At 43.3% G+C, this 27976-nt stretch overlaps 1 protein-coding gene across 3 annotated transcripts; it reads left to right on the top strand.

Moving 5' to 3' along the window:
• Window positions 1-14: 14 nt before the first annotated feature.
• On the top strand, window positions 15-27969 carry frmpd1b (FERM and PDZ domain containing 1b). 3 transcript variants are annotated; one of them, XM_074648977.1, is made up of 17 exons: window positions 15-258; window positions 8471-8621; window positions 10847-10957; window positions 13290-13462; window positions 14694-14796; window positions 15202-15247; window positions 15598-15702; window positions 15903-15998; window positions 17794-17919; window positions 18030-18149; window positions 19491-19624; window positions 20704-20830; window positions 21184-21276; window positions 21490-21672; window positions 21993-22140; window positions 22407-23375; window positions 24166-27969. In XM_074648977.1, the coding sequence occupies exons 3-17, from the start codon at window positions 10851-10853 to the stop codon at window positions 26709-26711; spliced, it is 5076 nt and encodes a 1691-aa protein (XP_074505078.1). In that variant the 5' UTR covers window positions 15-258; window positions 8471-8621; window positions 10847-10850; the 3' UTR covers window positions 26712-27969. The 3 variants fall into 3 exon arrangements, with proteins under 3 accessions (XP_074505078.1, XP_074505076.1, XP_074505077.1); XM_074648975.1 differs by having other exon boundaries at window positions 21993-22194; XM_074648976.1 differs by lacking the exon at window positions 8471-8621 and having other exon boundaries at window positions 21993-22194.
• The last annotated feature ends 7 nt before the right edge of the window (window positions 27970-27976 follow it).

The following is a 27976-nucleotide window of genomic DNA, read 5'->3' as shown; positions in this document are numbered from 1 at the left end:
GGGTTGTGGGTTATTTCTGAGCTCAGGGCCGAGGAGGATTAGGCAGAGAGAGCAGTCCCAGTACGATGACAGCATCCAGCATATAGCCAAACCCCCCACACACACATCACATCACCATCATCATCCGGCCTGGGAGGAGGACGCAGCGGATATTTCTGAGGATCAAACATCGTTTCCTCTCATATTCTCCGCATCATTTTGGGGGATAACCCTCCCAGACTCTCCAGGTCCAGTCTGTCTCCTCCTCAGACAAACTAGGTGAGTTCATTCTCGGTATTTCCCGGTGTTATTGTCTGGGTGAAGGGCTGCACACGCCTGCACCTTGCATCCATTGGAACTGATTTTTATTATCACATGAAAATGAATAATTTACCTGATGGTGGTTTTCACACCGCCTGCAGGCTTTATATACACACGTCACTATTTGAAGGGAGGCGATGGAGAGATTTAAATCCGATTAAGATTATAAAGGTATAACAAAAGACTGACCTTTTTTTTTTTTTTTCTTTGTTTAGCCTCCTGATTTTGACCAGCATGGCCACTGATTTGACAGAGTTATAGTGTTTCATCTAGTGCGATGGTAAATATTGATTATTCTAAGGGCTATTATAAAGCATTTATGAGCGATGGTCAATAGCCTATACGTATATAGGCTAGTTATTCTACATTGTTGTGAATATAAATGGATACAGAATTTGAGTTATGGCCATTTTTTGTACCACATCATTCTACATAAACACATGTGTTATATATAGTGATAGTGGAGCTCCACGCTGCCGTATATGCGCAGTGAAATCACCGTCACTAGCTACAGATTGGAAACGAACAGACTAAATCCTGATGGATCAGGTAGCCAGCAGCAGTCTGGGGTTGTAAAACACGCACATTGTGAATGGGCGTAGGCGATGTGCAGCAGCCACCCTGGGACAGCCGCTTCTCCTTTCTTTTTTTCTTTTCTTTGCTCATATCCTTTTGGCCAGAAGCAGCCTCTCTTCTTCTTCTCTTCATGCGCTCTTCTTCACCGTGCCGTGCCAGGCATGACAAGCGCGCAACACAACTAGACCGGAACAATGCGTTTTGCTGTTCTGGGGCCTTCATTTAATGCATGACATGATTTAATACGACCGCTGTTTGTGGTTCCCATTTAAACACGTGTTATACCACTTAAGTTAATCATTGAGTATTTTTTTTAACAGCATCATATTATTATTATCATTATTTCTATACATTTTTTTAGCATATTATGAATGAATGAATGAATGAATGAATGAAAGACTTTATTTCGAACATAAAATAAAAACAAATACAAAATATTAACAAAGTGTAATAGTGTCCAAAAAGGAATAGGTAGAAGTAAAACCTATATTTCCCTACTCCTTTCTCACTTCTCCTCTTATAACTCATATATCATAGAATGATAATATAATATAATATATAAAATATCTCAGATTTATCTACATCCCAAATTAAATTAATGAACAGCATCCCAAGTTTATTTACAACCCACATATCCATCCGGAGTTAAAACGTAGGTATAAACCAAACCTTATCACAACTCTTCCTCAACCATATACCTCCCAAAAATATATTTTTTTGTATATTATCATTATCATATTACATTTATTTATTGACGGACTGCACACACTATGTTCACCCATTCACTCTGTATCTTTTATATCTCTATTATTGTTTTGTTTTTTTATAATTTTTGTATAGCTCTACCTCTCCTGTGTTTCACTCTGTTTGCTGATGTTGCTGCTTTGACACCTGAATTTCCTACCGGGATTAATACAGGTTCATCTTATCTTATCTTATCTTATCTTATCTTATCTTATCTTATCTTATATGCAGCTGCCAAAGCTGAACATACACACACACACAGACGCACTCTTAATGAATGAATGCCATTTTGGCCTAGTGATAAGCAGCCTATAGGCTATCAAGAGTGAAAGCAAAACACATGAGCATCCACAGACACTTCACATATGTGAAGTGGCTGTGGATGCTCATGTGTTTTGCATCCACAGCCACTTCACATATGTGAAGTGGCTGTGGATGCTCATGTGTTTTGCTTTCACTCTTGTAGTGCACAGTGTTTGCTGTGCTCTGCTGCCACTGCTGCAGGCTTTGTGCTTATGACTCAGGGATGTAGGCCTATGCTCCAACATGTGATGGGAGTTGCATGTCTCCGAGGTCAGTCTGCCTGAGGAAAGTACACGACAGGCAGAACTTGCATATCAGGAAAGCCTTGATGCCTGCATGGCTTGGCTGCATTATAGCCTCGATCTTCCCCGCTGACTGCTCCTCTGCTCTGTCCCACTTACTGCAGCCAGCCAGCCAGCCAGCCATCCTCTCCCCCTCTCTTCTTCTTTAGTCTTAGCTTCATGTCTCCAGGGCACACTGGGTTGCTGGGCTGGTGTTTGGTGCTCCTGCCCAATGCCTGGACCAACTGATCATATAGGATCAATCGATAATTGAAGCCGTTCAGGAATTTGATTCCTATTGTTTCAACCACATGGCTACTGGAAGCTGTTGGATCAATCGATATTGGTGTTTCTCAGTAAAGAAATTCAATTATATTCACGGGTCAGGGGTTACACTGGTGTATGATAATGGCAGTGGATAGCCTATAGAGACAATACAGACGGATATACTGTGTGTTTTTCCCTTCGAACTGTACAAGTATTGCTCCTGCAGAGGAAAAAAGGAGACGTGACCTCATTGATGTGACAGCTCCATGGTGATGGCACATTTGACTGGCAATAGCGCCATAATGTAGGCCAACTCTATTTATGAGCATATAGTGAAACATTAAGAGTATGATTAGCCTTAAAATAAATCATAAAGCCTATAAGTAAATTGTCAGCTCTGTATAACCAGGTTTATCCTCCTCTATTCTTCGCTGTGATATGAAATATTAAAGTCGTGCCGTAGCTACATGTAAGTATTATTCCAGAGCCCAGAGGCCTATTGTAGCTGCCGGCTCGCTGGCTGCCCTCATATTACTGTTACTTAAAGATAAGACCTTCTATTGGGCAGTTTTTGAAGGATCACTGAGTTGAAGGAAATTGGCTCAGACAGCAACAGAAGAAGTGAGGCAGACAGTTTTCCCAGACTTGCAACATCTATTATCCTCTAGCATCCAAAGATCCTCCCCTCTCTCTCTCTCTCTCTCTGTCTCGCTGTCTGTCTGTCTGTCTCTCTCCGGAACCATCAGAACCATCGATAGAGATCTGTAACACAACACAGCGCACTATTAATCTTCAAAAAGACCCATTATTTAATAGTGCACAGGGGACCTGAAGCCTCGCCAGGTCGCTGATGAAAGGGGAAATGAAATGAGCAACACACGGCGAGCCCTTGTCTTCATAATGCTAATGGAATGAGCTGACAGCCTGGATGAAGAGCGGGAGATGTGATTATGTCTGGAGGATGGAGAAATAACCAGCGAAACACAACAAGCAACTGTGGCAATCAACAGACTTAAACAAGCCACCAAGCTGCTTGTTTGTTTACTGTAATACTGTTATTTCTTTGTTGGACTTCAGTGCAAGATGATTTATTTTAATGTTTTATTTTCACAGGGACAAGTGGAATACATAGCATGGACAAATGCCACATGTACACAGCATGTAGACCTTTTCAAACTTGACAACATAAACATTATAAACAGACCCCTTTGTAATTCCTCTTGCAAAGTTCGTTAATGCAGTCGCTGACAGGAAGTAAACTTGGACCAAAGCTGTTGCCTATAGCAACAGAATGGAAATGAAAAGGGCTTTGTCTGAAATCGCATACTATGCCCTACATCCTCAAGCGGTATGCTATCGTTCAACATAGTGAATGAACAGTAGTATGTATCTTTTCGGAGTAATTTACGTCGTCACTTCCTGAGAGCCTCCTTGCCGGTTGGAGACGTATAACCATGGTAACCCGCGCCAACCTCATGTGACCGAAACGACGGTTTGTGAGAATCAAAGTCTGAATTAATTTTAAATATATATTACGCCTAGCAAAGTAGAATCTTATACTTACAGTTAAATTGAAGCGTTATTGGAGCTGTCCGTCAACATCCGTTATGGAAGTTGTCGCCACTACTGCATTGCATTGTGGGATATTTATGCTGCCGTATTGTCCAGCGTGGCATACTGTAATATTTCACCGGAAACTAATGCAATTCACGTGCTATTGGTTTCACACCAAGGTTTCAGACATACTAAAATATCTCACATAGTGCACTAAATAGCATGTTAGTATGGAATTTCAGACGCAGCCATAGTCTGTAAAGCCTAAGCTTTTTTACAACGTCCCTACTGTATAAGGCCCTTTATACAAATACAAACAACACCACAAGAAAACAGGACAATACAAAACAATATAAACAGTGTCTGCAGCCATGTTACCTGCTCTGTAAGGCTGGACTGTACTTGCTTTGGGCTACATACTAACATCAGCATGCTAACATGCTCACAATGACAACATGCTGATGTTTAGCAGGTAATGTTTACCTGTGTCATCATCTTAGTTTAGTGTGTTTGCATGCTAACATTTGCTATATAGCAGTAAACATAAAGTACAGCTGAGGCTGATGGGAATGTCATTAGTTCTTCAGGTATTTAGATTTATCATGAGGGAGAGTTGAATGGCAATCCATCTCATATAGTTGTCGAGACATTGCAATAAAAAACACAGATTTCTAAGCTGCTGGTGGCTCTAGAAGTAAAGTCAGGGGATCGCCAAAGTCATTATCCTCTGGGAAACACGGATGCCTGTAAATGTTGTGCCGATCCATCTAGAGATACTTTACTGGATAAGTGAACGTTTTGACCTTCTGGTAGTACGAGAGGAAAGGTCAGGGTATATCACTATATAGTTATTTGATTTGTCCTCTTGGGGAGCACAAATGTCTGTACCAAATGGTGAGGAAAGGGTGTGTGTAATCCTCAGTGATGTATAACACATCCCCTCTATGATGAATATGAGTAGTTCCCATCAAGATGAAGGTAGTGTAGTCATCGTCGTCCTCGTTGTCGTCGTGTCACTTGCATTTTGTTGATTATTTGGATTGTTGCCGGTGATATTGTTGTGGGGCTCTATGCTGTCTGATGTCTGTGTCTTTAACTGTGATGTCTTTTGTTGCAGCCTATTTGTCTGACAATTGTCACAGACACAAAAGGAATTTCTGAAAAGATGATAAACGCAACTAATTAATTTATATGCTCTGAGTTTAGAATTGAGCACCTTTAAGATATACGACTAATATTAGTACATTTAACGAAGTGATCAAAGCTGAATATAGTGTAACGTGGTGAGATCTTATCAGCTTCCTATCCAAAATTCAAATTGATTGATTATTGTAGAAGCTGCTTGTGACCATGATGTTTCACAATAACCTGAATGTAATAAGATCATGAAATGCATAAAACTATTTGCAGCATAAAATAATCTCTGATGAGTGTAAAATATTTAAATTGGCTTTTGTAACCTAACCTCCCTTGACATTTTTATGTGTCTCAAATTTTAGCTGGGAATCATCATATAAATACTTTTCTTCTGAAGCCTGTTCAATGCATCGTCTATGAACCTTTACATTAATTTAACTTCCCACGAGGGTCAACAACTGAATTAATAGCATATCATCTGTATTTCATTCGTCTGCAGCTTTTTGCAAAACAAAGATGAAACTTTGTAGTATTTATCGTCTGCTCTACTTGTTGTTCCTCACATTTACAACTAACAATTTATGAAATCTGAAGCAGTCCAGTTGCCTCACATAAATCGAAATCTCTCTCACCTCAAGTCGTCCAGATATTCACACACACAATATTTTGTGCCAAGATGTGACTAAATGTCCGCTGAGCTCTGTGTCCAACTTTGTTGGCAGCGACTGTGAGCCAAAATTAATTGTCGAGTTGCTGAACCGACCCCTGCTGCTGATACTCTGCACCTCATGTGGTGCAGCTGTATCCGGTGTGTCATTTTCGCTTGGAGGGTGTGTGTGTGTTTCTGCGTGTGTGTGTGACAGATTGAGAACAAGACGTCAATAACAGCCAACTGGTCCTTTCTAAATAAAAGCTGTTGTTCAGTCATAGAGCAACGCTTCTGCTGGAATCTGGTTACCAATTGTGTAATGCACCACTTGCTTATCATATTAAGCCCTGTGAGTTGTGTGTGTTTGTGTGTGCGCTTGAGTGTCCCAGTCTTTTCTGTCATTTATTAGTGCGGAGAGCTGATTGACAAGAATCTAAGTTTGTTACTGAAAAATTCATCCCGTCAGTCAGATTGTCATATCCATTAGCTCGGATTATGTTATTTAGCAGAACAGCAGCTGTATCTGGGCATTTTCTCTCCCACTTTGTGTCCTCATGCAACTTCACCATGCAGGCCCTGTCCAGGTTGGTGTGACCCGCCGTGACCCGGTCTGGCTCAGCGGTGCTAATTGGGCTGTTTTCTATCCAGCTGGCTGCACAGAAGCTGCCAGCTCAGTGCCACCTCTCAACCCCTGAGTAGAGACTGGAGTACGTCTATGAACTGCATGTGTGCTCATTCCACTGTGCCGTCAGGATTGAATAACGGACTGTTTTGTCCGAGACAGAGAGACATTGTGTGGGCAAAATGAGCAGAGAGGGGTGGACATTGTCTCGGGGAAATGAGACAGACATCGAAACAGAGAGATATGATAGATACATCATCACCTAACAACACTTGAAACAATTATTCTCCATGCATAGTAAAGATTATAATGGGAGGAGAGAAGGGAGAAAGAGTGAAAGGCTGGACTTGAGGCCTGCTGATGAGCTGCGTTTGTGGGCAGCTTGGGGATTTAAGGACAGTGGAGGACGGGAATCACGATTACTATTGATTCAGAACCAGATTAGGAGCGGACTCATCACCAGGCTTTACCGTCTTGGATTTGAAAATGCTGTCACATCCTTAGAAAGACGGAACAACCTCTTCATTTCAGATGCCATAAAAACAGTGCAGACGTGTAAAACAACATGAGCGATGTAACAATGCTACAGGTCTGCTGTTTTATTTATTTATTTATTTAACCATTCATCAATGTCTGCCGCCCGGCTTTGTGTGCTCTCAGGTGGCGGAGAAATGCTGCATTGATCAGCTTTTTTTCCCCCGCTGCTCCTTGTGGACAGACTCCTTTACGTCTCACTGTAGATACTTTTGTTCTTTCTTTTCTTCTCCTGCAGCTTTTCTCTCCTGTTTCTTTGCCGCTGCCCTCTTCACCCTCTTTAAAATTCCCCCCCTTTCCTCCTCCCCCCTGCAATATCCTGTCCTTTCTCTCTTTTCTTTGCCTAGACCAATTCTCTTTTCTGTATCCCTTCCCCTTTTCTCAGCCCCTCAGATTCCCCTCCCCTCTCTCTCTCCTCCTCCTCCTCCTCACCTCTGCAACCCCCATACGTCTTTCCTGTGTGTCTCTCTTCTTCTGAGCTCCGCTCTTCTTGTTACCCGTGTTGGCAAAGTGGTAGAAGGAGGCGGTCGGGAGGCTAGCTGCATTAGCCCCATGCATTATTCATGTGCCCTGCAGTCTGTGTGGGTCTAGGTCTTCTGCTGGCTTTTTCACTGGGACACATGGGCCTCGTGAAAGAGCTCTGTGTGCAGGACACAGGGCCTGATGGGAGAGCTGCACAGATGGGACTATCAATTCCTGGATTTCTGTTCCCTTTTGTACATGAAAGCCCCTGGGGAGGGAGAGTTTACTTCGCAGATCAACATTCAAGTGCAAAATGAGGAGGTTTCCTTTAGATGAGATCAAGATTGTTTATTCAGTGTCTGTCTTAATTCAACAGCCAGGCTTTTCACAACAAAGTTTGTTTTTCTCCCCAAAACCAGAGGCCGGCTAAGGTTTCAACCATATCTGCCCTGGTGTTCATATGAAAGACTTGTCCTATTTTATCTTTGGCCAAGATCTCTGTCTGCCTGCAGCGTGTCTCCCTCCACCACATCAAGATTCACAGTCTGTCCTCTTTGCTTTTAGAGCGAGCCCAGTAAGAACTGTTAACTGAACTGGGCGATATGAAATTTTAATTTAGACAAGCAGACGGAGATGGAGTGCCTCGTCTCCACATCGCCATGTGCTTTTGAGGCTGCGGAGGAGTAGAGAAAGAGAGAGAGACAGAGAAACACAGAGAAAGAAAGAGAGAGAGACAGAGAAACACAGAGAGAGAGAGAGCCTTGGGGACCAGAGGAGGGGCCTCTTGGAAAACCACAACCACATAGCTGGTTTGGACTCACATCTGCTTCGCTTGACTTGCGTGTTCACTCTGAAAACATCAACTGGAATATGGTTCTGTTTCCTTATAAATAGGTTAAAAATCCGAGACAGAGACAGCTGATCTGACTTAATCAGACTAACTGGCCGCTTCACGCTCTAATTATAAACTCGTCGTGTGGTATGCATCTTGTTTATGGGTTCTGACAGCTCTCCCTGATAGCGTTGCTCCGCTCTGCACAGGTGGCCGCGCCAGATTGGGATTGGCCCTGATGATCACAAGGACCCCCCTCCACCTCTTTTCAGCCAATCCTGGAGGGGCTGCAGAGCTGATGTCTCAGAGGGCGAGAGGGTATTTGTGTTCTGGAGTCCTGAAGAGACAAGCCACATCACGGTGAGTCACGCTCTCACAGTCTTCAGTTAAAAATGGGCTGCTTTTCTTAAAATATGTGGACAAGATTGGAGCTCCTGAAAGTGCTGGTATCTTGAGAAGTCAAATCTTTCTCTTTTCCAGAAGCTTGCCACCTTTAATTGATGTGAAATACCTTACTTTTAGAATATTTCATTGTTAAAAAATGCATTTCAAGGGTCGAACCATATACACTAATACACACATCTGCTTTAGTAAAGTTATAAAGGTGGGCTGTTATTGTAAAGAGTGAGATGGTAAACCCTTGAATCAAGTGCTATAAGGATGTGCATGTATATAAAAAATAGCTGGCTGCTGCTGCCCAGAGAGACTGTCATTGGAGACGACTACCTGACTCGGCAAGGACAGAGAGGGTGAGAGAGAAAGAGAGAGGGGAGAAAATAAAATTAAGAAAGAAGGAGAGTGACAGCAAAAACTGTCACCTGACTCAGCACCGACTGCAGCACTACAGCACACACATGCAAACCACCTACACCTGCAAGCATGCTTCACATCCCACACAATGCAAAGGAAGTCTCTATTAGCAGTCAAAACATGGTTCATGACCGTTGTGTCAATAATCACGCCGTGCAGCTGTCAGCTACCTAGCCTCACTCATCCCTCCTCATCCACATCAATCTGCCTCAATCCGGATCAGCGGGAGGTGCTAAAGTGACACCCTGACCAGTGTGGGCCCGTGCAGAACGAGGGCCTCTAATCCTCTTAAAGGACAGACCTACACTGACTGCGTGCTTTACTACTACCGAGGGAGGCTGGTCATCGCTGGCCTACAACCAGCGATCACTTCAACAGAGACGAGCTGAAATCTGTTGGAGATTCTGATTGTTTACAGCAAAAGAAAAGACAAATTAGTCTTGTATTCTCTCTCGTGAATGCGACTTTACCGACAGCAGAATGTCCTCTATCGATTGCAATGCAGTGTGTATTATTTTTCCCTTAAGTCAGAACTTAAAGTACAATAAAGTCATTACACTGTAATGATTTTATCCTCCTCCTCCTCCTCCTCCTCCTCCTCACTCCACAAAGGCACGTTTTAAAATGCCTCATACAAGTGTGGCCGATGGCCAGAAAACTGTTTCTTTTAAGATCTTCACAAAAGTCTTGGCTTGCGGAGGTTTCCTCCATATTTCAGAGAGCTGATCAAACTAAGCTCTCTGCAGCTGGCTGCCGAGGCCAAGGTACGGATCATTAGGTTTCAGGAGCACATTCATCATCGTTAGCCGTATTGATCAGGTTTGGGTCGCTACTCTTTCGCGTCCCTGCCAAAGTTTCCCGTCCCTTTTCTCTGCTTCATGATGTGAAACAGTCCAATATAGATATGAACAGCAGATGAAATACATCACGAGACAATATCTTATCACCGTAATGCCACAATCAAATGAAACAGCTTCAAAATAATCAAAAACACACTGAAATCTGTTTCACATCTCTGCCCTCTAAAATCTTTTGTTGCTGTTACATCAAACACAAAAGAAACATGAATAATGCAGCAACCCCTTATAGAGCATATTTTCAAAAATAGATAATAAACCCTGTCAAGGAATTGTCAGAGGCTTTACACGCTCAATGCCAGCGTATTGATTGGCTGACAGAAACAAAACACAGTTGAGGGTAAAGTCTTGAGGTTTGGTACGGATTCAGTGCTGACCAGCTTTGCCTCCCTGGGGTTTTGACTGAGCCCTCCATTCTTCATTATGTCCCCCTGTTTAAAGGGCAGGCGGAGCAGAAAGTGCACAGCTGCAGGTTTGTAGTGAACATGCAGACTGTTGCATATGAACTCTTTGTGAATCCTGTTATTGTGTGATGGTGCAGTTGTTGTTGAGAATCAGATCATTTAGGCAAATGTGTGTGTGTGACATGTGTTGTTGTTCATGCTGACTACTCTCCACCCCTCTCTTTTTTTTCATTCAGCCTGTCCTGCTCTGTTCACATATCTGATTATTCATCGCATTCAAGGCAGCCTACATGCTCTGAATATAAAAACAGAGCGAATGCAAATTTAGCTGAAGCCGAATTCTGGTGCTGAATGCACAGTCCCAACAAGACAGAGCTAAACTCTACACTGTTTCTAACTTATTTTCTCCCTTCAAATCCTTTCATCCTCTCTCCACGTCTCCTTATCTCGCCGTGTTCGGCTTGTTGGGATTATGTCTGCAGCTCATAGTCTTCTCTTTTCTTTGTCTCTTTAGATAAATGGAGGAGAAGGAGCGATGTAGGAGCAGGTCTCCAGCTCGGAGGGCCAGTCGGGTGCAGCAGGTGGTGGGAACAATAATACGACGTACCCGAGAGTCGCTTAGCAGGTAAACAGAAAGAACAAGGGTCAGAGCTCAGGCCAAAGAATGAAAAATACTCCCTGTGGGGTCGCTCCAATGTTTGCATCTGAGTGAGAAAATGGAGTCGATTTTGATGGGAAAACAAGTGAGCATGCAGTAGAAAGTGTTGGCACCACACAGCCAATAGTTGCAGAAAATGCCGACCCCACACAAACCACTGCGGCAACAGCTAAATAGTAAAAAAAATAACAACTAAACAATCCAGTTTGGGGGTAGAGAGTGGAGAAAACAGCATCATCCACTTCTAGGCCTGCTGCCAGATTCTGTAGTGGAGAAGACGTGTGGGAGGTGTGGTATATATCATTTAAGATATATATAAAAAATGTAGCTTTACAAGTGGTGTGTTTTAGCGAAGGAAATGTGTTGCTCTCTCGAAAAAGAGAACCTAAAAATCATTATAAAAAGTTGATTTCTTAACCTGTTATGAACACACATACCAGCTAACCCTCCCCACACACATTCAGACACATAGCTGAGTACATATTCAAAAACCTGACCTCTCACACACACAAACACACCCCGCAGTTGACCACAAATATGCTTTCAAGAGCCCTTCATTCCCTTGTTGTCCACAAAGTGGTTTCTCATTCTCAGCAGATGAGGCAGTGCAGAGGAAGCCCAGTGAACTCCCTGTTCGTCATTCTTGGGAAAAAGTCTCACCCTGTCACTAGCAGCTGACCTGGACAGCAGCAGGCCTCTTCAAGAGGATGTCGCTGATTTAAACACAACATATACAGATACTGTGTATTCCCACAGGGTGCATCTGAGCTGATGATGTATAGCAGTTTATATGAACAGTGACCTCTGTTCTCTGGTTCCCGACTACTTGGCCAGATATTCAAGGTCCCTAGAGGATGAATTGCAATAACTTTGGTGATATTTTAACTAGGGATGCACCGATTCAACTTTTTCAGTCTCAATACCGGTAGCGCTACCTGGGCTTTGGGTATCGGCCGATACCGAGAACTGATCTGATACCGGTGTTTAATTGTTAAGATGTACGTATGTCTGACTGTATGGAAGTGACGGGCATCATTCTTTTATGTGTAAGGAAACATCCGGCTTGACTTAAACATTGCTTTACTAACTTTATAAAACAAAATGTAACAAATAAATACATAGATATAAATGTACTGAATTGTTATTTATGATTAAAATAATAAATTGTACACTAGCAACTTGGTAAAACATCTTCAAAATTGATGGGAATTACAATTCAAGTGTAAACCTTTTTAATGCAGCAGGAAATTGGTCAAAATTTAAACAGGAATTAAAATTACAGTATATAGTATAGAATTGAATTGAATAGCTCGGCCCAATTGCATCCCTACTTTTAACTTTTGTATAGTAAATATATATATATATATATATATATATATATACAGTATAACACCATCATTGGGTCAAAATTTAGATTTTTGCTGTATTTTGTTTTATGATCAAATACCTATAAAACTTTTCCCATCAGCCTCAGCTGTACTTTGTGTTTATTGCTAATTAGCAAATGCTAACATGCTAAGCTAAGATGCTGAACATGGTAAACATTATACCTGCTACACATCAGCACAATAAAACTGCCATTGAGAGCATTTAGCTCAAAGCACTGCTGTGCCAAAGTATACAGCATCACAGAGCCACTAGCATGGCTGCAGACTCTTATCCTTGTTGTTTTATGGTTATAAGTGTCTTAGAAATGATAAGATAAGTTGATTAAGCGATAAGTCAACAGACATACTGTATTAATTGGCAACTATTTTGGTAATTAATTAATCATTTGAGTCACTTTTAAAGCAAAAATGAAAACAATTCCTCCATATGCAGATACCAGTCTCTGAAATTTTAGTATTTCCTGCTTTCTTTCTATTTTGTATCATTGTAAACCAAATCTCTTTTAGTTTTTTATTCTTATTTTAACAAAATTAACTATTTCAACATGTCACTTTGGGCTAAGGCGAAATGTGATGCCCAACTAATCGATGAAAATGTAGTTATTTTCAGCTCCAAAATCTCTAAAAGTCATCAGTCAAGATCTTTCTTGCTGTGTTATGTTAGTACTAAAGTGGAAAAGTTGAATTTTCACAGCAACACAACTTGAACTACTTTGTAATAGTCTGCCTAATAAAGAAGGCAATGATTTGTAAAAGAAGAAAAAGATTTCCTGAACAAAGTGATGAAAGTTGACAGCGTACAGGGACACAGCAGTGACCTGTCTCACCCTTCAGCTGCCTAAATTTATCTCTTGATGATGATGATGTAGTCTCCAGACCGGTAACCTGTTAACCCTGTTTGACCTCCTCAGAGAGCGGTTGCTAGGCGACGGGAGGTCGCAGCGCTCCAACAGTCTGTCCAATCAGAACTTCCAGGCCAAGCTGACGCTGCAGATCACCAGGGACGCGGTCCTGGACAGCAGTACTGGACATGGCTTCATCCTCACCACAAACGCACCCCTGCTGGTCAGGGACGTCGCCGCAGGTACATGGGGGAGTGTGTGATGGTGGTGGTGGTGGGGGGTTTGTTTGTCTAGGTGGATAACTGCAATTAGTGTTTTTGTTTCCTGCCTCCAAATGGCCTCCTGCTTTATGCAACAGTGCACCGCCTGCAGCAAGACAGATTTACACACTCTGTCACAAACACACACACACACACACGCTCACGCTCACACACACACACACATTGACTCTCCCCTGGAATTCAAACTGCAGGGCACGGAGCCAGACAACGCACAGAAACAACAGAGCCACCTGCTCATCCTCTCTAAATTCAATCACTTTTCATTTAGGTAACTCTGATAGGGGGGAGAGAGAGAGAGAGAGAGAGAGAGAGAGAGAGAGAGATCCAATACTTTTATGTCTATCCAGTAAAAGAAGCTGATAAAGGGTCCCACCCTGCCACCAGCTCTGTAATTGCTATCTGCTGCCAAAAGGTAGAGAGAAGTGATAACAGAAGACAAGATTTAATAGAGAGAGAGAGAGAAGATGCCAGCAGGTAGACCAAGAGACGACAACTAAAAGTGCAAATTGTGAAAAAAAACTGTGAGAGTGAAGTGGCGGATGAGGAATAAGGAAGAAAAAGAAAGAGTAGGAAGGGAGGGGACTTGAAAAACCGCACAGATCAGGATATTGGCAGAGCTGAAGTGAAAGCTTGACAGGGTGACGGGCTGGGCTTGGCTTGTCTGTGTGTGTGTGTGTGTGTGTGTGTAAGCTTGCAACAGTGTGGGATGCCGTCAGTGGGTCAAAAATCAGGGACAGACGGGGCTTTGCTAGTCATTCGGGGTGTGTGAAAATATGTGTGCAATGTGCGTTTGTGTTTACGCATACATACACTTAGTATGTTTATGTATGTGTGTCTGTGTGTGTGTGTGTGTGTGGGTATGTTGGAGTAAGCTGAAACTGCTGTGCCTCAGTCGTGCTCTCTTGCCTGAAGACAAATGAGTATAAATAACTAGAGAAAGCAGAGCGCAGCCGAGCTGGATGAGACCCAGAATAACTGTAACCCCTCACATCCTGAACACTGTTGAGTCAGCCATGTTGAATAACCATATGTGTCATTTTGTGTGTGCGCCTGCATCTGTGTGTATATCTCCCTTTATCTGAACTGAAAGTGCAAGCCCACGTGTGCAGCTGGGTTTTTGTTTTATGCAAGCGCTCACTCTTTTCATTGTGTGCGTGTGTGTGTGTGTGTGTGTGTGTGTGTGTGTGTGTAGGGAGTCCTGCAGATGGGATACTGTACCCAGGGGACCAGGTGCTGCAGATTAATGATACAGTGCTGGAGGATTTGAGCGCTGAGCAGGTGGAAATCATCTTACGGTGAGAATAAATGCTAACTAATCTCTATCTATCTATCTATCTATAATAAAATGTAATATATATATCAATTCTAATTCATTTTATATGACTTAAAAACACGTATTTAAATAGTTTTTTGTGAACGATGAGAAGCCAGTTAGTCACTAGGACCAGTGTGTCATCCTACCAGTGTGTCCGGTCCATCCAGTGACTAAATGCCCTGTCATAGTTGTTTGCCGGAGTGCATTTCTGAGAGTGTGTGTGGCTGATTCATGTCTGAGCGGGTGTGTGAAAGAAAGTCTTAGCAAGTTAGGGGAAAGGTCAGAGGAGAAAGTGCTTACTTGACAGCTGGACCGCAGCATAATGATCTCTCTTGTGTGCGTATCTCTGTGTGATTTTGCATGTATGTATTGTTTCTCCGCCCAGGGACTTGGAGGATTGCATCAATGTGACTATCCTGCGGCACATGACAGTGAGTACAAAGAAGACATTGACGACCTCACGTCAACGCAAACACACACACATTCACAAAGAGTCATTACACCATCCTTCATTACTGTAAGACATAAGCTCTGTGTGTCCTCAAGCATGTGACTGTAAACCCGTGTCTTCTGACAGGATTAACTGCCTTCACATTGCTTGTAGATGGTGACGTGCAAATGTAAATATGTGCGTGTCGACCGTTTTGATTACGGCTTCGTGTCTCAAAGTTTGTTGGTCTCAGAATTAATTGTGTCATTGCACTTGTTTTAGTGCGCGTGCTTCTAAGTCCGTGGTCCAGCCCATCGCATAATGGCGCTGGCGGGTGTCTTTGTGTTGCAGAATCCCAAGTCATCCATCATGTCGGCGGAGAAGAGAGCCCGTCTGAGGAGTAATCCAGTTAAAGTGCGCTTTGCAGAGGAGGTGGTGGTCAACGGGCACACTCAGGTGGGAAAACCTTACTTACCACAGAATGAAGGCTGCTGTGAGACACTGATGAATGACTCACATCTCTGGATCTCTTACTCTTTCCATCAGTCTTTATTTTTCTATGATGACATGCTCCCTTTTCCTATTTTATCTTCCCCCGTTTGAAATTGATTTCTGTCTAACCACAATGATATCTCTCTCTTTCGTCTCTCCATCAGGGAAACTCTCTTCTCTTCCTGCCCAATGTCCTAAAAGTCTATTTAGAGAACGGGCAGACCAAGGCTTTCAAGTTTGACGGCAGCACCACCGTCAAGGTGTGTATTAAACAGGTTTTGGATATTGAATCTAAGAAGAGAGAGGCAATGTTACCAACAATTATAACTAATTATAAGAATGTTTGCACTGGATGTGTCCTGAAAAAGGAAAGTTAGAATTTGATTATTTAAAATCAGTGTCTAAATTGGAGGGGTCGCCAAACAGGTTAATTTATAAGATGTTCCTCTAATCTTTGCTTTTTTTTTCATGCAAATTATTGGAAAATTGTACCTGACCACAAATCACCAAGTGGTTCCCAACATGGGGGTCGGGTCCCTCCATGGGGACGCAAGATAAATCTGAGTGGTGATGAGTAAACAGATTTGGGAAGCAGAAGAAATATACAGTAGTTCTGCTGCATAAAATTGTTTAGTATTTTTTCTAATCAATGATTTTACTCAAAACTTACTGGGTAATTTTACAAAATGAAAAGTAAAATCACTCTTTGATTGAAGAGGCCACCTCAGAGCGAAATTTGTAACATGTGATGAGGGGTCACAAGAGAAAAAAGTTGGGAACTAAAGCTTTATTAAAAGGCCATAACTGCTACACTACTGGGTCACTTTTGATGAATCTTGCATGGCAGATGGGTAATTGGATGATGCATCTCGTTACTGGCCGGCCCCAAAGGTGGCAGCATCATTCTTAGGCGGCTGACATGTTTGTCAATACCAGCACGCCCTATGAAAACTAATGAGAAGCTACTTTCTATTTGTTCATTTATATGACAAAACCGATACCAAGCTGAATAAGCTGAATGTACCTATCTTACTGTAACGCACTGCCTACATTTGTGTCCTCAGAAGCTCTGATCATTGGCACCCTCAGTTTCTCATAAGCAATATGAGACCAAACAGTGGATCTAGTACTGAAAGGCTTTTTTGGAAATCAGTGGGTGTACTTTGTAATTAAGCCCACTACACAAGTTATTCTGTGATTGCCCCAAGGGTGTTAGAGTGTGGGAAGGCTGTAGCTGTTGTAGCTGTTCTTAATGGTGGTATAATACAAAAAAATATATTCATTATATTGCTTGTGGAGGAGGAAGTTATGCAACATTTAAAAGTGAGGAGGAAAGTGTGCTATGATTCAGAGCCATGAAGCACTTGTTTGTTCACCCACTTTAACAGGCTACATTATCAAAAAGTAAGCACAACTACAAGCCAAGTATACTTTTCTGTAGGCCAGAATACTTAATTATACTTGTCTTAAGTATATCTTGATCAAAAGATTAAGTACAAGTTGACCTATAAGCCAAGTATACTTAGACTTTTCTGTATACTTGTCAGTATGAGCCAAGTATACTTATGTATACTTTTGTTAAGTACATCTCTGATAAGTACATACAAAAAGTAACCCGAAAGTACAAGTATAAAGTATACTTATTTTAAGTTTAATGAAGTATACTAATAGTACACTTGAATAAACGTCTTTTTGGTAAGGGAGGGCAGAGCTGGATTTTGTGACTAACTAACTGAGCAGTCATGCTTAAGGATAGCTCCTGAATGATTTTGTTTTCTGTTAAGAAAACTCTAGATATCATCTTTATGTCCAGTTGGGCACTTGCAGACTGAGAGTTGTACTGTTTACAATCATCATAATGAGATAGGAGGTAGATAATTGGGTCAGTAGCTCACCCCTAGTAGGACCATATCTGTTGTTGTTTTCATGAACGCAGGTTTTGTATTTGTGTTAACAGCCAAAGTGAAACTGAGAGGGCTGGCCGTGTACCATCAGCAGACAGGGATGGAACATGTTTGTCTAAGGGGTCTGAACTGTTGTTTTTTCATCATCCAGGACATTGTGCTGACTCTGAAGGATAAACTGTCCATCCGGGCCATCGAGTACTTCGGCCTGGTGCTAGAGCAACAGTACAGCATCACCAAACTGCTGCTGCTGCACGAAGACGAGCTCATACAGAAGGTGAAGGAAACGGTGGATGGATGCACTAATCCACACACAAACACACTGGAGTTGTGGATGTGAGGTTCATATTAGGTGTAATTTACCTCTATTGTTTTTGTCTTCACCAGGTGGTGCAGAAAAAAGACTCCCATGACTACAGATGTCTGTTCAGGGTGTGTTTCATCCCCAGAGACCCCATGGACCTGCTGCAGGATGACCCCTCTACCTTTGAGTACCTCTTTTTACAGGTCAGAGAAGCCAATTCTCTCACCTACAGTATGAATTTATATCTGTCTCCTTCTCTGTCTATGCAAGAGACTTTGTGTTGTCCCTTTCTCCTTACGTACATGTAAAAAAATCTATGTTCCCACTTGCCAAATGTAGCTGTAGCTACATGTATAGATATTTACACTTCTTCTAGCGTGCAAAAAAACCTTCCAATAATAGAGCCAGAATCATGATTGATCAGATGTTAGGAGTTAACATGCAGCCGCTCCCTGTTTCTTTCTTATATAATACGATTTATTACTGTGGCCTTGTATCAACTTGTAAACATTGTGTAAGTTAAAGGGATAGTTTGGGTGTTTTGAAGTGGGGTTGTATGAGGTACTTATCCATAGTCAGTGTATTACCTACAGTAGATGATGGTCAGCATGCCCACAGTTTGGAGAAGCAGACAGGAATACCGACACAGCAGCAAAGCAATATAGTCCTGTGGACGGGGGCAGCAGCAAAACGTATTTTAGCCACCTAAAAGAAAGAATCACTGAAAAAAATTAATATCCGTTTCAGTGTACGCTACATTTAGAATATTTTCACCGCTTTATCTTGCCCTTACCGACAGGGAACTGAACTGAAACGTATCTATGTTTTTTTCAAAGCCACCAGACTCCATTTACAAAAACAGCATAGAGAAGTTTCCCTTTCACTTCAGTTCGCCGTCGGAAAATATTCTAAATATAGCGTACACTTAAAAGGATACCGTTTTTTTTTTTAGGTGAGCCTTTCTTTTAGGTGGCTAAAATACGTTTTGCTGCTGCCCCCGTCCACAGCACTGTATTGATTTGCTCTATACTCCTGTCTGTTTCTCCAAAATGGGGGCACGTCGACTGTCATCTACTGTAGGTTAGACACTGACTATTGATAAGCATGTCACACAACCCTGCTTCGAAACACCAGAACTATCCCTTTAACAAAGAACTCTTGCATACAGTCACATACGAGCTGTGATGTAGCTCAGCTATGAGATTTCAACCCTGGATGAAAAGCCTCAAAGCCACAGTTAGTCTGTGCATATTTGTGTTGCACAGTAAAGCATCGGGAGTGCCACTTATGTCATGATGATTTATTGTTTAATGAGGAGTCTTTGCCTCCTGCTGCGTTTGTTTTTGCAGTATGAGTGGCACATTGGGGGTCCCAGTGTTGGTTTACTCTTAAAGATGCTCACGAGCTGTGTATTTTGCATTGTCTGACTTGAAGTGTAATGCTGATACGTTGCTTTTCAGTTGTTGTACACGGCTGTGTTTACTGTAGTGTGCATGTGTATTTGTAACGTCTGTATGCATTATGCTTTGACTTTGTGTTTCCAGAGTGTCGGGGACGTGCTGCTGGAGCGTTTCGCTGTAGAGATGAAGTGCAACACCGCGCTCCGCCTGGCTGCCCTGCACATGCACGAGAGACTAGATAGTTGTGGACAGACCAGGGCCTCTATCAAGAGCATTACGTGAGTCGTATGTGCTTGTGTGTGCAAGTCTTTTTAGGGTCACACTGGAGGGACACTACGGCCCTGACTTCAGCACTCCTCATTATTAAAGGGTTTTATGGGGATCTAAGGGTTTGAGCTTGTTCTACTGCTGCAATCATTATAATTTGCGTGGGATAAGGGTGCACTCTAAATGCCTAATCTATTAATGTGATTGGAAAATGTTTTGCATGTGTGCGCAAGGGTTCGAATTTGCTCTATTTCCTGTATGTGGATCAAATTTTCTTATTGGGTTTTTCAATTTTCCCTCTTTCCCAGCCTCTCTCTTTCACACTTGACACTTCACACTGACTATAAATGCACATACTTGCGTAAGCACAGATCCATTTCCCAAAAGAGCACCTCACTGACTCACCGGTCATAGATTGATATGATTATATACGTCATTGCAGTTATAAATTCTCTGCGCATCGCAGACGCAGGATTTTTTCCACCTCAAATTAAACTGATGATGCAGTGATGGTTACAGTTCAGTTAAAATATGGCTGTTTAGTAGCATCTAGTGGCAGCTGTGGGGAAAAAAACAACATCAGCAGAAATGTCTACTGCACAAATCTCAATCTGCTTTTTTATTTTTTCATTTTCAGTAAAGTTTGTATTTGGTTTTAATGTAAAAGCGTACTTGCTGTAAGGTATGCATACTGATTACCTCAGTGTTAAGACCTGAGACTGAATATTTAACAATATGTCACCACATTATTACATTTTACATTGCAGACACAACAATAGGGCTCGATATGTAGAAAAGCTTATGTCAGCTTCACCTTCACCTTCATATGTGTATTTAATTCTTGTAGTAACCTGACAAATAGCTTTTAAACACAAGTATCAAAACACATAAGACAGCTGGCTCAGTCCCAGCCTCCCTCCGCCTTTCAAATGCTGCACCAATATTTACTTGGTTTTGGAGAAACTCATTCAAGTCCTTAGTGCATGTGGGGTGTAGTTCAATTTCACTTCCAGTTTTAGGAGGCGTTGAGGCTTCAGAGTTCCTCTTTATCAGTGTGATTTTCCTTCCTCTGTGTGTGTGGTGATGACAGGAGGGAGTTTGGCATGGACAGCTTCATCTCTCCCACACTACTGAGCAACATGAGGGAGAAGGACCTGAGGAAAGCCATCAGCTACCACCTTAAAAAGATCCAGTCCCTGCTAGAGCCACGCCAGAAGGTAGAAGGATGAGTTGACGGACGCATCGTGAGACGTAAAAAAGATAGATAGTGACAGTTTACTAGTGGCTTTTAGGGTACATTTTAGGTGACAATTGCAGTGACTGCTAATCCCCCCGAGGTTTAAAGTGACAGCAGATTGGGAGGATGATAGATGGTGGGCGGGAGGATAATTAAAAAGGGAATAGTAGGTCTGGGTTATGTTTCTGGGGAAATAAGTGGAGCACATTTCTCTGTGGAGAGAAATTGTTTTGGTCAGTGAGTCAACCATAACATCCCTCTGGTTTTCTTTCATTCTTTGCTGTCTGCCTCAGTGTTATTCCTCTCTCTTCTTCTTTGTCTGCTGTGTTTTAGGTCATTTCTGCAAGTCAGGCTCGGTTGGCTTACCTCACTCAGCTGGGAGAGCTCATTTCATATGGGGGACGGTCCTACACAGCTACGATGATGGTGAGGGTTCAATATAACATGAATGGAAGGGATATAACATGATTATAATTCAGTCTTGGATCTATATTACATGTTCAAAATGCTCAACAAATCCGGCTGAGAATGACCCCAGATGTTATCATCCATATCAAAACACATTGGCACCTCTTCCTCCTCATTTCTGCTCATTTGGTTTTTCATTATATAACTCTACTCACTCTCATCCACACTCAGCTTCAGGACCGGGAGGTGTTGGTCAGCCTGCTGGTGGGAGCCAAGTATGGGATGAGTCAGGTCATCAACCACAAGCTCAACATGATCTCAACACTGGTGGAGTTCAGCAGCATCAGCCGAGTGGAGCTGCTGTCGGAGTCGGACAAAGTCAGCTTACTGCGCATCTCACTGCACGACATGAAGGTAAGGAGGAAGACGTTGAGTTGCTAGACTCTATTATTCATAAACACGTAGGCACTCGTGCACTGACACAGTTAAAAAAAATGGATATTCACTCACCGCACCGTATTCACGCCACAGATCACGCTCGAGTAAATATAGGTCAAGCATTTCTCCTCCAGTATACAGCCTAAGGGGGTGTGTGGTCGCTATATAAAGCTAATTCACTGGACTCAAAGGTGACTCTCTCTCCCTCTTTCTTCCCCCTCCATTGTCTTTTCTCCCTTACCCTTTGGCTGTAATCACTTTACCTTATCTTGTGCAATGCCCTCCCCCCCTTGCAGCCATTTGCCTTACTGATGGACTCTCTGGCAGCCAAAGACTTAGGGTGTCTGCTGGGAGGCTACTGCAAACTCCTTGTGGATCCCAGTGTCAATGTCTTCCGTCTGGGGCGCCCAAAAGTGAGGGTGCACCGGATCCCTGCTGAAGAAGGTGTGTGTGGGAGGTTCGCCGTAATAGAGGGCGTGTGCTATGAATCCCTATCAAGTGAGCAAAAACTGTTTCACTTTAAAAAATAACTTTCTGGCTTTTGGCCATTTGATAGCTATATTTTCACATCACATACTGATGTATGTCACCAGCCAGTACGGGTACCGTTAGAAAAAGCCAAGCACGTAATATAATACAATATTTTAAAACATATCCTGCGCTACCCAACTTACTAACATATTGTGTGTGTCATTTTCTGGTGTTATTAGGTTATGTGTCTCGCTGCTGTAGTGACTCAGATGACTCAACAGATGAGGATGACCCGATGGATTCCCAGAATTACAAACGCCCAGACCCGGCAAGTCAGGACTGGGAAGAAAGGAGGAGAGAGGAGGAAGAGAAGAGGAGAGAGGAGGAAAGGAAAGAGAGAGAGGACCATAAAGGTAAACAGGAAGTGAAGATAATAGTGACAACAGAAGGTACGGAAAATGAGGGTGAAGAGGAAGGAGGAGCGACAGGAAGTGGTCTGCGTAAATTCAGTATTATGGACGAAGAAATGAACCTGGAGACCACGTGGTACCACACCGACCCACGGGTCACCAGCAGCTTCTCCAGCTTGTCCAGCGGCTCCTTGAGTGCCGCCCTGGAGGAGAGCAGCGCTGCAGCCAAAGCCCCATCGCGTGCGGATAAGCTCCGTGGACCACGCACAAGCGAGGACCTACCAGGCTTGGACGTTCACCACCCCTACCTCCTGGAGCCAAAACGCCATCAAGGGCCCGTGCGGCCCACCAACCTCAATTACCGCAACAACGACAACTCTTGTCTTTGCTTTGCTGAGCTCTCCAAGGCTGATTTCCTCCCTAGCCCGCCTGAGGCTACTAGTGACGATGACGATGATGAGGAGCAGGAGGAACAGCTGGAAGTGGAGGGACTCAGACGCATTTCTAAGATACCTAGTTCGAGAGATTTGAGAATGATTGACAGCATACCCTTTGAAAAATCACCCGTTAAAAGAAAGAAAAAGATCCCTCCCAAAGTCCCAGTGAGGACGAGCTCAATTTCTGTGGACAGAGCATCACAGGCTGAGCAGCGCCTCTCCAAGGACGAAGAGGCTCTATTCCTGACACCTTCACCCAATCCCAAACCAGCTCTTTTGGTCAAAGAGACTGCCTCAGAGTCTGAAGATGAGTTTTTTGATGCACAGGAGAGATTTACTCCTCCAGTTCCTGATCTATCAGGTTTGTTTACAGCAGTGGTTCTCAACCTTTTTCTTTAAGGGACGCCGTTTGTATCATTGAGTAAACTGTCGATCCCTGACTAAGGGACATATTTCATAATATATTCAATGCATAACAATAACAGTACAGAACAACTCATAAACTGTACAATTAACCCAAATAGTGAACGCAATAACTGCAGGAAGCTCTTTATCTATATTATTTTAACAATCAGACATACTTAATAGGCTTCTTTGTTGACAAATTCAGTGTTTTATTTCTCCCTGGCGCTTTAGCCATTGTTCTATCAGCTCTTTGGCTGCGTACTTTTCTAATGCAGGATGAGGCTGTTTAGCAGAGAGGGAAGGCTCTGTGAATATAGATTCACAGGTCAGGTCTTCACCATGCCCTTGACCTGTGATATATTTGAAGGATTATCTTAAAGAATAACACAAACTTTAAAAAGAACAAATTGATTTAGTTTTTTTCACAGAAATTAATTATATGCTACGATATAGTACACTATATATATTTTTAAAAATAATTCAAGAAGGCCTCGCAACCCGCCGTTAAGCTTTGGCGAATCCTACGTGGGGAACTAGTATGTTTTGTTATGACTTTGCAAATGAATAAGACAATTTGTCCTTGCCACGTTTTTGTTAAGGTCCTTTGTCTATGGTTGTATTTTCATTTTTTTTATGTGGTGGCAACATTCGACAACACTGAGAGATTAATGTGATTAAAGGAGGTGTAAATCCACTGATGCCCTTCTCTTTCTGTCCTTTCCTTTCGATTTGTCTCTCTCTCACAGACGCTGAGCTGGCTGACCGGAGGAATGCTAATCGGTTAAGTGGAGGCTGGAACGGTCCTTCAGCTGTCCTGGGTAAAGAGCCATCCTCCCCGCTTGCCAGTAAAGCCAAATCCTCTAAAATCAAGAGAGATGTGGAGATGCTTAAAGGCCCAACAAATCAACTAACCAACCAACAGCCCAGCCCACCAAAGCCATCTCAGAAACCTGAAGTTAAAGTCAAACCGCTATTGGCACCTAAGCCCCAGCTGCCTCCCAAACCTCAAATCATTCCTCCCAAATCCCCACAGCATGGGCGATCATATGCCCACTGTAACGGGGATGCCTCTGGACGTCTGTCCTCTGAACTTCTTGAAATGGAGCCAGACACCATGGAGTTCAAATCTGTCACATCTGGAGCAGGTGGACTGCCTCTCTCATCGCCCCTGATCACAGCAGTGCGGTGCAGCACCGTTACAGCACCGCAGACAGAGGAAAAGACGAAAAGGCAAGGAAACAGCCCAAAAAAGAGTAAAGATCTGACGCATGAGAATGGAGCGCATGTTGTTTCCAATGACAAAGCATGCATTCCTGGTGAAAAGGAAACTACTAAAGTCGAGGGGAAAAGAAAGCCACTAAACCTACCCCCTATCCCTCGCTCTAATTCAGGTACAAAGCTAGCCATTCCACCTCCAGTGCCCCCCAAACCCACTTCTCCCATCAATTTCCACCCCTTATCACTACCTTCTAGCTCTCCTGTCTCCCCATCTGATCCAAGCAAAGGGATCTTTGGGGATAGTCCGCCAAATGGGATCCACCCTTGGAGCAGCCGCAATGGCAGCGTCCAGTCAGGATCCAGGAGGGTCTCTCTGAGTCATGAAAGCCTGTCACCCAAAAATTCAGATGCACCTCTCGCCCTTACCACCTCCCTCACGTCAACCAACTCCAAAGGTGTTGGGGGCCTTGAAAGCAGAGAGCCAGGAAGATCTGGATCAGGATCAGACCTGAGGACCAGCTCCTCCAGCCTGGGAGGCAGACTGCCAGCTTCTGCCCTGAGAGGGAAGATCCAGGCTCTGCCTTGGTACATGACCCGTTCCCAGGAGATTTTGGGAACTCTGGACTATCCCTCCACTAGCTCCATCAATGGAGACACATCTGGATTTGGCTCTGGTTTGTCTGTAGCCAGCGGTTTATCAGACTTAAACAAGACCCCTGTCAAGGAAAAAGAGACCGTGATGTCAAAATCAGGAGGGAAAGGGAGCATTTTAGAGGATGGAGCTGAGGTTGTCATAGCCACCATCAAAGAGGCCCAGGAAGTGACCTCACACATGAAAAAGGCCAATGGGATAAACGACTCCCACTCTGATCTGACTTTTAAAGAGAATAGTGCACACAGTGGCTGTGTTTCATCGGAGCAGCCTCAGTCACGGGCCCATTCAGCAGTGGGGTTGGGAGGTGTGTCCAGCATGCAAATTGGAGGTGACTCACCGACCTCATCGCTCGCTGACACTACTCCTCCACAACAGCACCAGGAGGCTTGTGGCTGCCGCACCGTTTACGCCAACTGTTTCAGTGGAGACACCGAGGATGGTATAAGCTTTGACGAGGAGCTCACCGTTTACGAGTTCTCCCGCCGCACGCGCCCCAAACCAGCCCGACCCGCAACCGTCTCTTCTCCTATAACACCCCCTGCAAAGCCCAATATTCTGTCACTGCTGAGGGACAACCCTCGCCCGCTCTCTACTTTCTCCACTGCCTCCTCTGAACTCAGTCCCTTAGTTTCACGTCCGGTTTCCCCCACAAACTCATTTGGTGGTCCTCTTCGTACACTTACCAACAAGAATTATGGTGGGCTGAAGGGAGGTTTTGCCTCCCTACGTCAAGACATAGACGAACTTCTGCTGGTCTTAGAGAGGGGAGCACTTGAGCAACCCCAGCAAACATCATTTCAAGAATCAAAGCAGGATATCACAGGCATAAAAGTAGAACCTGACCTCAATCACAATGGAACTGAAGGCAGTACTAACCCAGCACCGGACCCAAATTGTACTGGGACAAGCACCGCCGCCATGACAGAGGCTGAAAGGAGTCTTCTCCAGGCAGAGGCTCGACGATTGGCATCCGGGTGTCAGAGGGCCACACGGGTAGGCTGGGCTCCCGATGAAGCCCTGCGCTCTTTATCTAACAGTTTCAGTGCGCTGGTTCAGTTGTCGGCAGCCTGCCTGCGAACAAACCCCTGCCCCGGTTGTGACGTCTGCCATAATGCGAGTCTGGTCCATGGGGACGAGGACGATGACGGCCAGGAGGCCATGGACAAGCTGAAGGAGATAGTGGGTCTGTACCGAGAGTTTGTCGGGGCTGTTGAGACAGCTGGAACTGGTGCCGGGGTTGGGGGTAAGAGTGCGAGCCTCACTGGGTCTGGACAGGGTCAGGGGGAGAGTGACGGGGTCAGGCTACTCGCCAAACGCTGCACCGTGCTCATCTCGTCCGTATTCGCACTCACACAGCTCTTCCGGACACGCACACCAGACACCGCGGACACGCCTGGCCACGTACCTCTCAACTTTTGACCTGTGAACTTTTACCCACTAATAACTCACTGACTCTAGAGGAGAGACAAGAGGAAACAGCACAGAGCGATCCGGTGTGTAACCCCTGTGTTCTTGTACAGTAAGTGCCATGCACACCACCGCACACGGACTCTAACCCACATTACACAAACCCACATGGAAAAACGAACACACCAAACAAAACCCTAAACGAAGAGAGGAAACTTCATTCTTGGACGCATATGGACTATGCATTTGTACATATGAATTTTATAATTATCTTATAATTCTCTTATTTTATGATACAATATGTGTATGTATGTAAGGATGGATTACCCATGTATGTATTTATGTATTTATTTTTACAATATTTGCACCATGGTCTGTGATGTGCAGGTCTCTGGTGGAACAAAAAAACTATGGATGTCACTGGAATTTTTATTTTTTCCTTCTCTTTGAGACAGTATTATGTTATCTATTGCTGCTTTAAGGATTTTATCCACTCCACAAGGTGTAATCTGTAAATTGTCATTTTTTTCAAGTTTAGTATAACAGTACTGACAAAATACAGAAAAATATATCACACTTGCAAAATACAGTTATTGACTGATTTGTTTTATATGTGCACCTTTTTAAGGATTTAGTTTTTCAAAATTACCCTCAAATATAAATGGGATACAAAACTATACCATTACAAAGCAGGGAGAGCACTTTTGACTGTTACAGATTGCACCTTTTTATGAGACACGTACCCTTGTGTAAAGTGTTTTTTCTACCCTTTCCCTGCTCCTGACTGACTCTTGAGTGAATGCCTCTTGGAAATACTCCCCATTACCCAAACGTATGCAGTAATATAACATTAATCTAGTTTACATCCAAAGGACATTACATATATATTTTCTGGGAATGTGTGGATTTGGCCCAGGAAACGAAATCAGGGGACCTTATTTATGAAGTTGAAAACAAGTTTTTGACTAGGCACAAGGGTGACTGTTAAACTATGTCCAGATGTAGCAAAGATCCAAAGTCTTAAAACACTGAGCCACAACTGTTCCCCACTACGGTTTCCTCTTTGGGCACACCACCTTATTACTGACTGACAGATGGACTGACTGCTGTATGCTGGGGTCAGAACTGTAGATATACATTTATATCTTTGTGTCCTATTCTGTCTCTACTTTAGTTTATGGCTATGCAAACATAAACTCCTCACCCCCGCCCCACATACTGTATCCTTTTTTTGTGTGTGCGTGCTAACATTAAAAACAACAATAAGCTGCATTATG

This window comes from Sebastes fasciatus, chromosome 10 (assembly GCF_043250625.1).
Source record: "Sebastes fasciatus isolate fSebFas1 chromosome 10, fSebFas1.pri, whole genome shotgun sequence".
In the NCBI taxonomy this organism is placed as follows: domain Eukaryota; kingdom Metazoa; phylum Chordata; class Actinopteri; order Perciformes; family Sebastidae; genus Sebastes; species Sebastes fasciatus.
This window is presented reverse-complemented; position numbering and strand designations above follow the sequence as displayed.

Coding starts and splice junctions, on each gene's coding strand:
- frmpd1b (XM_074648976.1), top strand. CDS start 10,851: ATGGAGGAGAAGGAGCGATGTAGGAGCAGGTCTCCAGCTCGGAGGGCC. Junction 18,150..19,490: donor TTGAGTACCTCTTTTTACAG/GTCAGAGAAGCC, acceptor TTGTGTTTCCAG/AGTGTCGGGGACGTGCTGCT. Junction 20,831..21,183: donor TGCTAGAGCCACGCCAGAAG/GTAGAAGGATGA, acceptor GCTGTGTTTTAG/GTCATTTCTGCAAGTCAGGC.